Source organism: Eucalyptus grandis, chromosome 8 (assembly GCF_016545825.1).
Source record: "Eucalyptus grandis isolate ANBG69807.140 chromosome 8, ASM1654582v1, whole genome shotgun sequence".
Taxonomy (NCBI): Eukaryota; Viridiplantae; Streptophyta; class Magnoliopsida; order Myrtales; family Myrtaceae; genus Eucalyptus; species Eucalyptus grandis.
Window position 1 is genome coordinate 16,823,908 of NC_052619.1, and position 16,773 is coordinate 16,840,680.

General features: G+C 39.5%; 2 protein-coding genes across 2 annotated transcripts; both read left to right on the forward strand.

Annotated features, from left to right (window-relative positions):
- The first annotated feature begins 1,764 nt into the window (after window positions 1-1,764).
- On the forward strand, window positions 1,765-4,572 carry LOC104457069 (probable LRR receptor-like serine/threonine-protein kinase RKF3). The gene has a single exon (XM_010072012.3). It carries the CDS (start codon window positions 2,042-2,044, stop codon window positions 3,965-3,967), a length of 1,926 nt encoding a protein of 641 aa, XP_010070314.2. The 5' UTR covers window positions 1,765-2,041; the 3' UTR covers window positions 3,968-4,572.
- A 6,812-nt stretch (window positions 4,573-11,384) lies between these two features.
- On the forward strand, window positions 11,385-16,549 carry LOC104457068 (sugar transporter ERD6-like 7). Its single transcript, XM_039301015.1, is given in 19 exon segments — window positions 11,385-12,094; window positions 12,208-12,270; window positions 12,817-12,906; window positions 13,043-13,102; window positions 13,212-13,277; window positions 13,383-13,448; window positions 13,607-13,682; window positions 13,780-13,844; window positions 13,940-14,032; window positions 14,129-14,209; window positions 14,371-14,398; window positions 14,401-14,454; window positions 14,729-14,772; window positions 14,850-14,912; window positions 15,044-15,103; window positions 15,186-15,239; window positions 15,343-15,402; window positions 15,525-15,639; window positions 16,069-16,549. Coding segments are annotated over 19 exon segments (1,440 nt in total). The 5' UTR covers window positions 11,385-11,911; the 3' UTR covers window positions 16,188-16,549.
- Window positions 16,550-16,773: the final 224 nt, after the last annotated feature.

The following is a 16,773-nucleotide window of genomic DNA, read 5'->3' on the forward strand; positions in this document are numbered from 1 at the left end:
GATTACAAGAATTTTCCATCTTGTCCCATATCTCAATGAGCGGTTAGCGGTATGAAATTTCTATTATTGCGTCATCTTAAATTTGCTAAATATATATTGGTATTTATAGTTTAGTTGCATAACGCCGCATTTTCGATGGATGTGTCATTTGAATTTGTGGGTTTGTTTTTTTAGGGAGTATAAAAATTAAGATGAAAAAAATTATCGATCGGCCATGGGTTGACCCTGGAACCGGACCGAACCCATCGGGTCGGTCCGGTCCTTGGTCCTAAGCTCAATAGGTCGGTCCTCGGCCCTAAAATTTGAGGACCGACACTGCACGGTTGGTCCAGGGTTAGGGGTGGCCGGACCAACCCGGACCATGCTCACCCCTACGATTAAGTGAGGATGCAGTGAATTTGATTACGAAAGCTTATTGCATTTTGAAATAAAGCACCTAATCACTTGGTTGACATTTCGTGTGTGTCTAGTTACGGACCATGCGCATGGGATCGGGTTTTCTATCGCTCTTTATGTGTAGGTAAAGTAGTGTGATAATCGGTAGTCCAATTTTAGAATCACAACTTGGCCCCAAAATATAAAAAAAGTGGAAGGAAAAAGCCTTTTCATTTGAGCCAGGCATGGGTTAGTTAAAATAGTCATCCATTCAAAGTTAAATTTGATATTGCTTGAAATCTGTTAGATTGATTCGATTCCAAATTCTTACATAGTTCGAGTCAATCTTTCAGTTTCCAAACCATGTTATTTCAATTCGATTTAGTTTTGTTTAAATCAAACCCAATTAAACCGTACTTATCTCTAATTATGAGGACAAAACCAAGTAGGGCCCACGCCATCTCTTTATGTGACACTTTGCCAAAAAAAAAAAAAACCCCGAAAGCTTCACTGCTCATGTCCTTTTTGGAGGTGTATTCTTATATTAGCAAGCATAACAATAATGAAAAGAGGAATAAATTATAGTCATTAAATTTGTCACCCAATTTTATAAATGTCTAAAAGAATTACATCTCCAAAATCTCACAATCTTTGAATATTACATTCAAACTCGGGGTGTGTACCTGCTACCATTGAGAAATTGAAAGTGATGTGGGTAAATTAAAAGACTCGATATTAAAATTAAAAGAAAAGAACTCTTGTACAAAAAAAAAAAAAAAAGCAGCATCTAGACCGTGTTTAAAGGTCTAAATCCCACCAAACCTAAAAAGAAAAAAATGAACTTTAATTTATTCTCTTGTACACGGTTGTTCAATTTGGTCAAATTTGTAATTTATTATATGAACTTTAATTTATTCAATATAATTTTTAAACTTTAGCTCAATATACAATATGATTTCTAAATTTTCAATTTATTTAATGTAATTCCCGAACTTTCAGTGTGTTCACTATAATCCCGAATTGTATAAAAATGTTAAATATATTCATTTCATTAATTGAAGACCGAGGACTGCATTAAATATTTTTATACAGTTTGGGGATTATATTGAACATAAAACAAATTAAAAGTTGAGGGATCATAGTTGAACAATCAAAAGCTTAGGAACCAAATTGTGCATTAAGCCAAAATTTAGAAATTATTTATGTCATTATCTTAATCCAAAAAAGAAAAAAATCAAAAATTTTAAAAAAAAAAAAAGAAAAGAAAAGAAGAACGTCCAAATTCCCTTGCTTTCCCGATCACACGTCAGCGAAATCCATTTTTCCCCTACAACGCATTACGAAACGCGTCGAAAGCAAAATTGAAAAAAAGAAAAGAAAAAGAAAGAAGAGTTGAAAAGGGGAAAAAACGAGGAAGAAGAAGAAGAAGAAGCCGCCGCCGGCGGCGACCGTTGACAGCCCACACCCACCCGCACTCCCCGCAACTACTCCCCGTCCCCCACCTTCTCCAGAACACGCATCGGTCTTCTTCCTCCTCCTCCTCGTTTTCCTCGAACAGCTCCACCACCTTTCCCCAGAACCAACCCAAAAAAAGTAAAAATAAAAATGGAGCTCCACCTCCTCCTCCTCTGCTCCGACCCGGATTCCTGAAACCAAGGCTCCCCCGATGTCGCCGCCGCTCCTCCGCCGCGCCCCCGCCGCGCTCGCCCTCCTCCTCGCCCTCCTCCTCCTCTGCCTCCCGCCGTCGCGGGCCCAGAACAACACCACGGCGGCCGCCACCACCGGCGCCGCCTGCCCCCTCAACTTCACCGTCCTCAGCGACCTCATCACCCCGTCCTCCCGCCCCCCGAGCGGCTCCTCCACCGCGTGCGGCTACATCCAACAGGGGCTCCGCCTCGTCCTGTCCAGCTACCTCCAGCTCACCGGCAACTTCCTCCCCCCGCTCAACTCCTCCGAGTCCTGCTGGGAGAATTACCAGACCCTCATCGACTCGTTCATCCCGGGCTTCGACATCCGCAGCTCCTGCGGCTTCCAGACCTCCTGGATCTCGGAGGGGTGCATGAACATCACCACCCTGTCCCAGTTCGATGCCGTCGTCCCCAGCTCCGCGCGGAGCGGCGTCGCCACCAGCTGCAACCAGTCGCTCGAGAACAGCTCCCCCTGCGCCGTCTGCACGGTGAGCTTGTCCAACATCGCGTCCTACTTGAACGGCTCCTCCGTCGGGAATGTCTCGGACTGCTCCGTCTACCCGACGATCTATGCGGCGGCGGTCGCGAATTACCTCGGGCCCACGGATATAGGTACTGCCAAGTGCCTGTTCTCCCTCGATTTCACGAATTCGGGGGGCAAGAGTAGGAGGAAGGTGGTGGTGATACTGGTGGTCTTGATTGGTTGTGGGTCGGGGGTGGTTGCGGTTTCGGTTGGGTTCTGGTTTTTCAGGAGGAAGCGTGGGAGGTTGAAGAGGAGGAGAAGAGAGATGGACAGGGGCGAGAGAGGGTTGGGGTTGCGGAGTTTTGAGGAGAGTACCACAGTGGTCAGGTTCGCATTTGAGGACATCAAGAAGGCTACTAGGAACTTCTCTAGGGATTACATCATAGGACGAGGTGGATATGGAAATGTTTACCGGGGTTTGTTGCAGGATGGCACTGAAGTCGCGTTGAAGAGGTTCAAAAATTGCTCTGCTGCAGGGGATGCAAACTTCGCTCATGAAGTCGAGGTCATTGCCAGCGTAAGGCACGTGAATCTGGTCGCTCTTCGAGGGTATTGTATTGCCACGACACAGTACGAGGGTCACCAGAGGATCATTGTGTGTGATCTGATGAGAAATGGAAGTTTGCATGACCATTTGTTTGGGTCGACCGAGATAAAGCTCAGTTGGCCTACTCGTCAAAGGGTTGCGCTCGGAACGGCCAGGGGGTTAGCTTATTTGCATTACGGGGCACAACCTGGAATCATACATAGGGATATTAAGGCAAGTAATATACTTTTGGATGAGAAGTTTGAGTCCAAGGTGGCTGATTTTGGTCTTGCAAAGTTTACAGAAGAGGGTATGACACATATGAGCACTAGGGTTGCCGGCACAATGGGGTATGTAGCACCCGAGTATGCATTGTATGGGCAGTTGACGGAGAGAAGTGATGTTTATAGCTTCGGTGTCGTGCTTCTTGAGCTTTTGAGTGGGAAAAAAGCACTCTCCGGTAATAATGATAGTCAACCTTCTCTCATCGCCGACTGGGCTTGGTCCTTAGTGAGGGAAGGGAGAGCTTTAGATGTTATTGAAGATAATATGCCGGAGTTAGGGTCACCAGAGCTTATGGAACAGTATGTATTGGTTGCAGTGCTTTGTTCTCATCCTCAACTATATGCTAGGCCGACAATGGATCAGGTTGTGAAGATGTTGGAAACAGAGTTATCAGTTCCTTCTATTCCGGAACGACCAATTCCTATAGTGGCAGATATGGATGACATTGAGAGATCATTCAGCAGTATGGGCTCGGGTCAGTTATCTACTCCCCGGGGCTTCCAGTCGTATAAAATGGAAAGTGAGTCCGCTTCTGACAATATAGGAACAAGTTCAAGTACCGGTAAATAAGTGCCAGTCCATACCTGCCTTCAAAACTGCATGCACTCCAGACCATAAGGAAGAAGGAACAAGTTCAAGCACCAGTAAATGAATGCCACGGTCTAAATCTCGATTTGAAATTGAATGATCCTCTAACCGTAAGGAAGAAGGAAAGCGTCCAGTAAATGAGGGCCAGAGTCTATATATCTTTCCACACTGGAGGATGATTGAGCCTTGCATAGAGATGACGCTCCGCTAAATTCATGAGCTCTTACTGACCTCTCTGTGAGTTGGATTGGTTCCCACATGTAGAGATAAGTAGATGAATGTCTTAGGCAGTTCCACACTCTCTTTTTGTGAGAAAAATAGAGAATAATTATTATTCTTTCTTCTTTCTTTAGTTTGTTCCACACTTCATTTGAAATTTTAGTACCTTGTACATTCTATTCCTGTCCATCGTTTTTTGGTTAAGAAATCCAAATTTAAGATTCAAGGCAGCTGGAATTCATGGTTCTGTGAAGTCGTTTTCCAATGGGAAGCACTGATGTTTGATTTAGTATCTAGAGAACCAGCTGGTGACACAATTGTACTATGCTTCTTTAACCATGTTTAAATAAAAAGTTCTGATTCATTCATATGCCAAATGGTCCTAACTCACGCCACCAGGCATTGGTTTTGTGGAACATGGATAAGCAAATGCTGTTGCAGGTGTTTGCCTGTGCAATTTACTGCCCACATAACCTATGGCTCAAAGAATGCTGTTACTTCGGGATTCTTTACTGGATGCCACAGAATGATCCCGTGAAATTTGATGTTAATATCAAGACCATCTAATACAAGAATTGACTATGCTCAAATTTCTATCAAGGTGCTAGTCTTCCATTGAGATGGAGCATAAATCCTTCTTTCAGTATGTCCAGATGGAGTTAGCTTTCGACTAATACTCTTCTGAGCTTAATTGTGGCTTCAGCTATCTCCAGAATCGAATATTCATTTAAAATAGAAAGTGAAAGCCATTACCTGTTTGCTTGGTGTTGATTGCTGATCCTGCTGCTACAAAATACAGGTATGCGCTTTCCCGATAGAAGCTTTGATCCAGAACACTTTATTTTCAGATCTTTCAGTGCACGTTGCGGTCATAGCTATTGGGAGCCTAGGCTGCGCTAGATTCTGTTTATGGGCCGTGACACTCTACGTTTGTATCATTTCACTCCTGCCTAGCTACACATATAGGATCTGTGTCTGTTTGCCCTTTGCAGGTGGATTGACCACTTAAGAGCGCTCCCAAGGCTTTGCTTCTCTCATGTGCTTCTGAAGTGTCTACGGATGCGCCTTGTGCTTTTGAGAATCTGTAAACATTCTATTTACTGTGTATGTTAACTACCTCTAGGTCCTGCAAAACCATTCAAAAGTAGTTACCTGATGCTGCCAATGAATTGGAACTTTCGGAAGGCAGGAGTGTCATGGTGCCTAGGTCGAAATTTTCTTTTGCTATCTGTGGGACACTGATGGCTATATCGTATTTATGCATCGAGTTTCCTATATGGTCCATGAACAAAGCAGAGTAATAAAATGTCATGCTTGAGGTATTCAGGAATCAGGTTGATGCAGACAATGACATAGTTTGATAGCAAATTGAGCGCCTTCCCTCTATGGTCACTTGCTCTGAGAGCTGGTGTTCTGCACCTGGTTCATTGTTTCCATCATCGTCTAGAATGTGCTTAAATCAATGGTCCTATGCAAATCTATCTCGAGTTCTTTTTCCCTTCTTTTTTTTTTCGGGAGGGGATGGGGTGAGGGTTACTAGAGACATTATGCAAGCCTTGCCTCATTGTAACTTGGGTAACTTGTCTTTCGGAAATTGAACTCGGTGGATGGTGGGTGTAGGTGTTGATTGTTTATACTTAACAGAGGTACCTGGATGTTGTTGCCCCATGGGCTTTTTACATGTTGAAAGCCCATTATAACATCTCAAGATGGAGAAGGGACATACCCTTTTGTTCTCTCGTTCACTGCCTTTGCAGGCTAAGAAAGTTTGTCTTTTTCTGGTGCTTGGTCTTACTGGTGCAAGGCCTTCTTGTACTGAACCTTGCATGGATGATGTTGGGCCAGGAAAGAATGGATCTATGTACCGTATATAGAGACTGGGTCGTTCTGTTTTTTCCTGCATTTTCTGCATGATTATCATATGAAATGACACTCATAGAAAAAATCCACTTAAAAAAACACTTGCAAATTCTAGTTTCTCCGTATTTTATTGGGCTGTGGCATTTCTATAGCCTGTCATTTTTGCCGAATCGATAGGTTGGACTGCTCAATTGAATTTACTCCTAATGTTTTTTCATATGAAACTCTTACTCGTAATAGAGCGCATGCGGTTGGCCATTCTGAAGAAGTTTTGAGCTATTATATAACTATGTGGATCATATCTTAAATGTCGACACATTAACAACGTATAACTAAATATGGAACCAAAAAATTTCCTGTTTCAGTGTTAATAATATGTTACTAATGGAGGACTTTGAATTTGATTGAAGCCATACCTTTTTCTTAGTTGAGGGGGCGAATTGCAAAAAGTTGATTAGGAGAAATTTGTGAAATCATTCTCAGGGTGTAGTAAATGATAGGAGAATTTATAGCAAATTTGGTTATTTTATTATTATTATTATTATTATTATTTTAACTTATTATATTTGTCTTTGACTTAAGTTTTGTTTATTATTATTATTATTATTCCAACCCTTATTATTATTATTATTATTATTATTATTATTATTATTATTATTATTATTATTATTATTATTATTATTATTATTATTATTATTATTATTATTATTATTATTAGTTTAACTCATTATATTTGTCTTTGACTATAGTAGACCGACAAAAAAAAAAAGTTTTGTTTGCTTCTCAAAAAGAGTGATTTGAAAAATAATTTTTTTCAAAAAAATAATTGCTTATATCATTTAAAAAATTAATGAACGGAAAATATTTGCACTATCCACGCAAATATCTAGTCACAAATTGTTGTTGGTAGTTGATAATGAAAGCAATTTTCATTGACTAGCAATCATTTTTACTAAAATGTTTTTTAATTCATTTATTTTCGACAAATTAATTGGAGCTTAAGAACTGACAAAAAAAAATGGAGCTTAAGAGATAAAATAGTGATAGCTTTTCCTCGATCTAAACAAGTCAAAGATATTATTCGATTCTTTTTTCTCTTATAATCATAATTCAATCAAAACTCTTCAAATTTCGTCCTTTACTAAAGACATTTGAAAGCTAGTGTTACTTTTATCTCGTGCACAAAACACGGGGCCTTTTTATATGATCAAGGCATGAATGACCTTAATTGAACGGACACGATCCGATGATGAACAGAGGTGTGCGACCAACCAGTCCAATGTCCTTGTAAATCAACGAATGTGGTCGCTAATGTTCTAAACCAGATCTCACGGTGTCGTGAGGTAGTGGAGTCGTGCGTGCGTTTTTGAGTGCTTTCGCACCTAATCACATATTTTAAGTTGCGCTTTGTTTTCTTCTTGTTGGTTCGTTGCTGAAGGAGATCCGGTTGAGCTGGTCGGGACGTGATGTTCATCTGCACTTTCGCTTTCAAAGTCTGCTTTCGTGATAGTATTAGTCATTGGCTGTCATTATAACGACTAATTATTACACCAACCTTTATCTATTTTTTAATGATAATTACTGTAATTGAAAAAGTAAAGTAGTGATATAATATAACTGATAAATTCGAAGTTTTTTAACTAATCATTACACCCACCTTTATCTGCACTTTCGTGTTCGTTACAATTTTTTATTTTATGGCGTTGTTCTGCACAATCAATTTGTTGTATCTATTGCTATTTTGTCATTCATTAATTATCATTAAAAGTTTTTCCTCCGATGAACTCAGGTGTAAACCATCACGGAATTGAAGAAAAAGCCCTTCAACACAGAGATTGATATCCTCGGTCCATTTAATTCCATTTCCCATCCGAATTCCATCTAATTTCTTTCTACCAAATGCAAGCACAAGCTCTTCAACCACAAGAGTCTAGACAGTGAGATCAAGGCAACAGTCCGTGGCTCAGAGAATATTCCCTGTTGCCATAAACAAATTGATTTGATTTATATACTCTGTGCAGAACCACAAAAGTCTGGAGGGGGCAAGTAGCTGTTTTATATACTCTATGTTGATATCTAGGGGAAAAAAAATTAATTATAGGTGGTTCACCCCTGCCATTCCATAAAATAAAAAAAATTGATAATCTCTATAAGACACATAGTAATATCATCTTTAGTTTCGAGCCCCAGCTCTTTCTTCTTTCTAAGAAAAATTAAAATTGTAATGGTACGTTGTATTCACTAGCAAAGATGTTGATTAATAATATAAGAACAAAATCTCTCAAATTAAGTGAAAGATGTTGTTTCATCCATATAGGCAAAATCGAAATCTCTAGATTTTCTTCCTCGAAATATATGCAATTTTTTCTTTGTTTCTTTTGTTGCACATAAAAAGTATCTGTTTGCGGGTGATTTTTCTTTTTTCTAGTTTCAATGGTATTAAAATAGTAATGGCCTTTCTTTACCAAAAAAAAATAAAAAAAATAGTAATGGCCAGGACATTTTTTTTTTTTTTTCATATCAAGCCTACATAGGAATTTATAAGTAACGAAAAAATATTTGTATTTTATGTAAAAGGTGCAGAGCAAATAATGAAGTCAAGTTGCATTTGTGGTGTCTTAGTATGCTGGTCCTTTAATAGTATATTCTGTTGGAGCTTATCTAATTATACATCTTTATACGTATGGCAGTTTGTCTTGTTCAGGTAAAATGTAAGAGCGGGATGAAAGACTAGTACCGAATTTTCGTTTCCTTCGCCATCGTACTCCTGAAAACAGGGAATTACATATCCTGCTGGATAAGATTGTCAACGCAGGATGTCTACTTAAAGAGAGGAAAAGCAGGCCTTGTTCAGTTCTCTGGACTTGGTCGAAATCTGATTCTTGTGCATCCTTGGATGTATCCTTATGGATGAAGCCATGTTCATTGAACAGGTTGGTGAAAACTTAGAGTAATGAATAATTGTATAATTATAATCCACAGTCATCAAAAACAGAAAAATTTCTTGTCCAAATAGAGATTTTTCATTTCTTTATTTATAGCAAAAGAAATATTGAGAATTTAAACTAAAATTATTTTACAATCTGGTTCATACATAAATTTCTTTCACAGCTCACCTCACCTAACCTCTCAGCTTTTTGTCAATTTCATTTTGGTAATAATCTGTCACTTTTCATTGTTTATTATTTTTGTTTTGTCAGTGCGAGGTCGGCAGAACAATTTTTCAAGTTCCTCTCGCTGATAGGATCATATTTTTCTACACAAATTGGAAGATTGGAGGGGAAATAAAAAGAAAAAAGAAAAAGAAAGAAAGGAGTCCGGATCTCTGAGATTAGATGCAATCATGCAAAATGAAAGTGGCATATGCTCTATTACATTTAATATATTATTTCTGCAATTAAGATATATCTGTTCTCTCAGGGAATCCAGACCTTCTCCATCAATCAAATCCATTCCATTCCAACAAGTGGATTGACCTTATCAGAAGAGGGACCCGCAAATGACTTATTTTAGTCCATATATAGTGAGGTGAGGCAAGTTGTATCGCGTCCACCTATTTTCCCTCTAAATTAGGGAAGGCTGCTTTGTCTTTGTCCTAGGTGTTTTAATCACGCTTGCCCAACCACCCTTCTTCAAGGTGATGATAAGAGTTCCTAAAACTTCTTATATTAAAAGGGTTGTGCTAAATAATGTTGCTGATTTTTATTGGATGCTTAAACGGAGCCACTAGCTTAAAACAACCGCTTATTGTTCGTAACTTTGTTTAGTAGGGGTTAAGCAAAAATGACTGAGAGCTTCTAAAACCTGAATCAGCCCGATTGATCTCTACTTAATCAGATGCTTACAATTACAAAACATTAGCTAAAGTAATTTTTTTTCTGTGTGCTTTTTATTATATTTTGTGGGATTTTGTGTCATGAATGGAAGAAGGATAATTAAGATATTGAGATAAGGACATCACGAGTGTCATAATTTTCATGCGATGCTCTCCTAAGTGCCATAACATTGTTTTTCGATTACTCGACTATCATGACTTTTTTTCTTTTAATTTTTTTTACTTGAATGCTATAACTTTTAATTGATAATTTGAGTGCTGTAACTTTTAAAGAACGTTCACCATAAATGCCATGTCATGTCGGATTTCCTTATTAATAAAAAATTTCAGCGCTTAAGTGATCGATTATGACATTTAAGTGATTGAATAAAAAGTTATGGTATTTAAGTGGTCGTTGTATAAAAGTTATAACATTTGCAGTGTCTTTTTTCTTCTAATACATTTGAAATTCAAATCTCACTATGTGCTTATAAGATTAGCATATTTGTTTTGTCTAAGTTTTTTGAGAAAAATATAACAAAATACACCTTATTTCTCACCCCATGACCACTTACCTCTTCTTTTGAAAATAACAAATATCTACACGAATTCTACCATTCAAAAATCACTTTTTCAGTCTACTCAAACCGTAAGGAAGATGTTAAAATGAGTTTACATGGAGGGGTAAATTAATGTTCTCAATGTGGGGTTTTTCTTGGAAGTATGTGAATGATATTTATCAAAATGAAAATATGTGAGTGGCTCTTAGATCAAGAGTAAGATATATTTTTGATATTTTCCCTTTCTCGAGCAGGCCGCAGCTATATATTCTTGTTGGATTTTGTTGCCCTATTCTGAATCGTTAAGTGAAAGAAGACGGAGATGCAGCAAATGTGGACCAATAAAGTAGTTGGAGAATGGTGGTTGGATATTTTTGGCCAATGTGCTCTGCAACTTTATGGTCCATTCCGTTGTGCCTGGTGACCTCTTTCCCGTCGGCTGGCTTCATGTTGGCTGAATTCTTTAGATTCTTGGGCCTCGGCAGTACATGACGTCCTTGGTAGAAAGTAAATTCTGTCCACCTCTTGCCGCTATAAATTGCCATTTTCCGCAAAATTGGCCACTATGGAAAGATGAAAAACATCCCTTTTTGAAACTCCAGCGATCTAGTCCTACCATTTGAGCAGACGTCAAAAGCGTCACTGACCACAAAGGAGGCTATATGCATGCTTTTTGTTCGCATGCAGTAGTTTTCTTAAAGGTAAAAAATGAAGATAATATGTCCCCAGAATTAGATCCGGCCGAAATTCTCTTGCGCTCATCGTCTAGTGGGAAAAAAGAGAGGGTTTTGGTCAAGAAAATTCCCAAAAGAAAAGTAATGTTCTAGCAGAGCAGTTCTTTTTCTTGATAGCTTCTTATTGCACCAAAGAGATAAGAAACTATTAATTGAGATCGTATCTTTCTGACACGATAAACGTGGGTTAACGTTGAAGATAACAATGCCTCCATGGAAATATGGACAGAACATAATTACTTTTCAGGCTAGAAAAACGCTCTCCAGTTTTCCTAGCCGGTGGTTGGCTGAAAAAGATAGAACTTTGTCTGTGGTTTACCGTTTGTCTTTATCCAGAGCCGTGTCACTAAGAAAGTCCAGTTCCGTGTTTTCAATTACTACCTGCACATAAAGAGCGACGCAGCCCTTCACATCTGTAATGCTGCTGTATTCGGAACTCCGTTCCATTAGTGATTCCGATACCATTAACGGGGGCGAGTCAGAAAAGCAAAGAATTGCTTGCCAGTTTGCAAGACTGAGGTCCACGACGAATTCCTAGAAACTGCGAGTATAAACCGATCGGAGAAGGGGTTTCCGTATTAGAACCTGGGGTTTCTCATTTCGTGTCATCCATATAGAGAAAGGAGAATAGCCACGTTGGAACGAGAACTTATCTTTTTGGAGCTTATAAATTTACTAGTTCCTTGTAAGTAGTCAGATAGAGAACGGACGAGCAATTTTGCAGAGCGAGCGAGCAAGCATGGCGATCAACGAGGACATCGAAAATCAAGAAACTAGGGAGAGAGGAGTACGAGAGCAGCTCCTTGTGCCGCAAGAGAAGGACCAAGCTGGCCAAGATGAAGGAACCGATAAGGGTCATCCGTGGATGGTCTATTTCAGCACATTTGTTGCGGTTTGCGGTTCATATGAATTTGGGACCTGTGTAAGTAGGAAACGCAATTTCTTTTTGAAAAGTCCGGGTCGAATGGTAATGGTTAAAGTGAAAAGGATGTGATTAGTTGAATCTAATGAAAAATTGTTTCATTGGATTTTCAGGCAGGTTATTCATCACCAACTCAGGATGCTATAGTGGAGGAACTTGGTCTATCCACAGCTGAGGTATGTCGAATTTACCTGCGAGTGTTGAGAAATACATGTCAAAATTATACCTGTCCGTTGCTTCGCTTCAATATTGGACTAGTCACTGAGCGCGCCCATATACAAGAAAGTCCAAGCAACGATCTGCTCTTATTCCGGGTCCATAATATGCATGAGTTATATGATCAAAAACTTTATAGGCAAGATTCTATAAAAATATTGAGGTCGGCTTTGAGGTAGAGATACCTTTTTCTCTAGACATCTTATTCTTTCTGCATCGTGATGAGTGAAATGTATACCAAATTTTTGCATGAGTTCCATTGTTGGACGCCTCAGTACAAGAACACCAAAAAATGGGTGTATGTATATCGGATCTCTTCAGCTGAATATCGCCACTGCATATCATTCGGATTACTGATTGAAGCGATAGGTTTCTTCAGAAAGCTTTCCACTGAGATTCTCAGACATTCGGTGACTTATAGCATTGTTAGCTAGATGGTAACTGAAGTTCCTGCTCTCATTGAACTCAAGCTGATTTGCAGTTACTCTTCATGTGTCTTTCAACAGTATTCAGTCTTCGGATCCATACTGACATTCGGTGCAATGATTGGTGCAATTACTGGAGGACCAATTGCTGATTTTGTCGGCCGTAAATGGGTAAGCAGCAAATAAGTGAGTCTTCTACAATGTAAAGCAGAACGGTGTTGTTCAGGACTCTTGCGAGTTTTAGCTTCGGGATTTAGTCATCATGCACGGAGGACGTGACAGCATAAACATTGAACTCAAAATGCAGACAATGAGAATGGCGAGCGCTTTTTGTGCAGCAGGATGGCTTGCTATTTACTTTGCTGAGGTGTGTCCATACCTTATTTTCAAGCCTTTTTTAAGATGAAGACCGATTAGTTGCATAAGAACTTCAAGTCTCATTAACTCTCTGTTCTGTTTAATTTCGAGTAAATAAGGGAGCACTTGCTCTGGATATCGGAAGGTTGGCCACGGGATATGGAATGGGAGTCTTTTCCTATGTGGTAAATCCTCACTTCTTACCACACAAATTCAATGTAGCGAGTTGTTGTACGACAACATGTTGGACTTGATTCACAGTTGTTAATCTTTTTCTAATTTATGTCCAGGTACCAATATTTATAGCTGAAATTACACCCAAAAATCTCCGTGGAGCTTTGACCGCTGTTAATCAGGCAAAGTTTTTGTATGAACATTCTTGATTGAAATAGCAAGCATAGAGCTATTGGCAAAAGGCCTTAGCTCGTAGATTCCCTTTTGCAAGTGCAAGATGGTATACATGTGTACATCCTGCAGAACCCACTGGGCCTAACATGTTCTCTTCTCTCCACAGCTTATGATCTGTGCCGGAGTGTCCGTTTCGTTCATAATTGGGATAATATTATCTTGGAGGGTTTTGGCATTAATTGGTAATACCGAAAAAGTAGCATAATTCGAGTTTAGTGCCAATGTTGTATAGAAAAGTCCAAGTCTGAAACCACCTTGAATATCTGCGGTTTTATGCAGGTCTAATCCCATGTGCAGTCTTACTGTTCGGCCTGTTTTTCATTCCAGAGTCTCCTAGATGGCTGGTAACAAATCAAGAGGAACACTAGACTCTTCTTCTCTGAATTTTTGAGAGGGATCCATAGTGTTGGAATGAATTTTAGGATTCTGCCAAATGCAGGCAAAAAGGGGCCGCAAAAAGGAGTTTGAAGCCGCGCTGCAGAAACTCCGTGGAAAGGATGCAGATATTTCTGAAGAGGCTGCTGAAATACAAGTAAAAGGCTTTAAGTCTATACCTGTTCCATCTTAAAGCCTCAACTTTCTAAGTACGAATAGCTGACGGAATGATTGAATTTGTTTTTCTTGACAGGAGTATATCGAAACTCTCCAACGGCTCCCAAAAGCCAGCGTGCTTGATTTATTTCAGAGAAGATATCTGAGCTCCGTCATCGTAATCTTCTTTCTGTATTTATTGCTATGTATCCGATAAATTCCCTCCTTCCTTGCTTTCCTGGAATGCCCTGTGGATCAGGAATATGCAGTAGTTGTACTTTTGGCGATATTTCCCATTGTTGTTTTTTTTCGCCGATAAATTTGTTAAATTTTGGCCAGATTGGTGTTGGATTGATGGTCGTCCAGCAGTTGGAGGGATAAATGGCGTCTGTTTCTATACAAGCAATATTTTCGAGGAAGCAGGTATGAAGGTCATATCAAGAAGCTCTTGGGCACCACAAAAATGAAGCTCTGCATTGCATTTTATGATTCCAGAATAAAAAACTAAATGAAAAGCAAAGCAGGGGTTCCGATTTATATAATCCAGTTAATAGTCAAATGGGTTAGTAAAATTTGCAATGTCGAATGCTTTTGACTTAATTATCACTGAATGAGCTGTTCACATAATTTAGGTGTTGAATCTCAAAAGCAATTTATAATTCTCACCTTTTCAATCGCTTTTGTACAATCTCCTCAGGTTTCTCCTCCAGTGTTGGAACCATAACTTACGCAATCCTCCAGGTCTGTAATTCTCGCCCTTTCCTCTTTGCTGGGGATCTATTTTTATACTCATCACGCTCAAGAGTAAATTTTTGCAGGTCATTGTCACGGCTATCGGCGCTGCGCTGGTCGATCGAGCTGGAAGAAAGCCCCTTCTCTTGGTAAAATAGATGAAAGTCGCTAAGAAATCATGTCTATAGTAACAAAGCTTTTCTGGTTCTGCCCCTTTCGCGAGTTCTGCAACTTGAACCATAATCTTCTCTCTCTCTCTCTCTCTCTCTCTCAATCACAGATCTCGGGGGCAGGATTGGTCCTAGGATGCATAGTAACTGGCCTTTCATTCTTTCTAAAGGTAAATACTATCAGTCCTAGTATCTTCCTTCTGCTTTGCAATGCTTGTCAACCAGTAACTTTTTGAGAATCTTCTGAGCCAGGTTCATGATCTGGCAGCTGATGCTGTCCCAATACTTGCTGTCACCGGCATTCTGGTAATAATCTCGCCTTCCTTGATCTCTTTCTGGCTCTATCTGGTTGGCCGCCACAACAACTCTCCACTATTAATTTTTCTGTTCTGTTTTTTCCAATGCTCAGCTATACATAGCAGCATTTTCCGCTGGAATGGGCGCGGTTCCTTGGGTCGTGATGTCCGAGGTAATCCTAAACATCCCCCGAACTTTCATGCTTATCAAATTAAAGGGCCGTTTCCGTAACTGGTGTTGTTACGAGTGTTTCAAAATTTTTCGCCAATCATGTAATGGGTTGCTGGTGTTCAGATTTTCCCCATCAATATCAAAGGAGTAGCTGGAGGGTTTGCAACACTAGTAAACTGGTTCGGCGCTTGGGCAGTTTCCTACACTTTCAACTACTTAATGAGCTGGAGCTCCTATGGTACGACTCTGCTGAAAACGCTCTTTGAACTGTTGCTCTGGCAGGAGCACGATAAACATTTGTCACATTGGAACATGAGTTGTTGCGCGAATTCAATCAAACTATAGACTTGAGACTTAGCTTTTCCTGAAAACTTCAATCCTATTTGGAGCTGGAGGTGTCTGTCACTCTGTTCTGCACGGTCTCGAATGCATATTCAGTCCATTTACTTCAATCAATGTGTTTACAGCAACTTCTACCTAGATTCGAATATCACGAAAATTGAGTCGACGTGTCCTTTAGAAAAGAAAATAAGTGAATTGGGTCTTTCTGCAGAATGATTAATAGACAGGTAGCATATATCAAAGCATTCTTCCCATGAGAAAAATGTCAGAATATGCTTCCGCAAAACTTGTCGAAAGCAAATAACTCTGCTGGCTTGCTTCACAGGTACCTTCCTTCTTTATGCGGGGATTAACGCCGCAGGGATGGTGTTCGTGATCACGGTGGTCCCTGAAACGAAAGGGAGGAGTCTTGAGCAGATTCAAGCAGCTATCAACAGAGAATGAAAATGCCTGCACTCTTCCATGTAGTCCCATTTGAGCTCACATGGCACTCGCAATACCACACATTCGAAGATGGAAAATGATTATGAAACAGGCAACAACATCCTTCATAAAACGACGTTATTGTTGAGATCTATCAGTTCATTCGTAGAGTGGTTTTATTGTAGGAAAGAGATATGGTTATTTTATAGGAGAATGATTGATTGATCTACGAGAATAATATTTCAATTGCTAGTGAAAAAGCGTGTATTGCTTTATTTTTGTGAATGCGAACATTACACCTATAGTCTTCGTGCGCGTCGGGCAATGACGAAGCAAGTGACTTTCAAATCGAGGCTCGCGTCCATCTATTGTTGGTTGAGAAATTATTGTATGGCCTTATTCTTTTCTTGTAATGTGCAACGATAGTCTTTGGTGCTGTTATTAATCTTTTCAGTTACAAACTTCATTTTTGTCAAAAATGAAAAATCTTAACTGCGAAATACATTATCATTTTTTATAGTAAAATATGGCGCTGAATGAATCGATTCTTTTTTTTTTTATGGTACTAAGAAAAGTCAATGTAGAAACTGCAGAAGTTTCTTTTTTA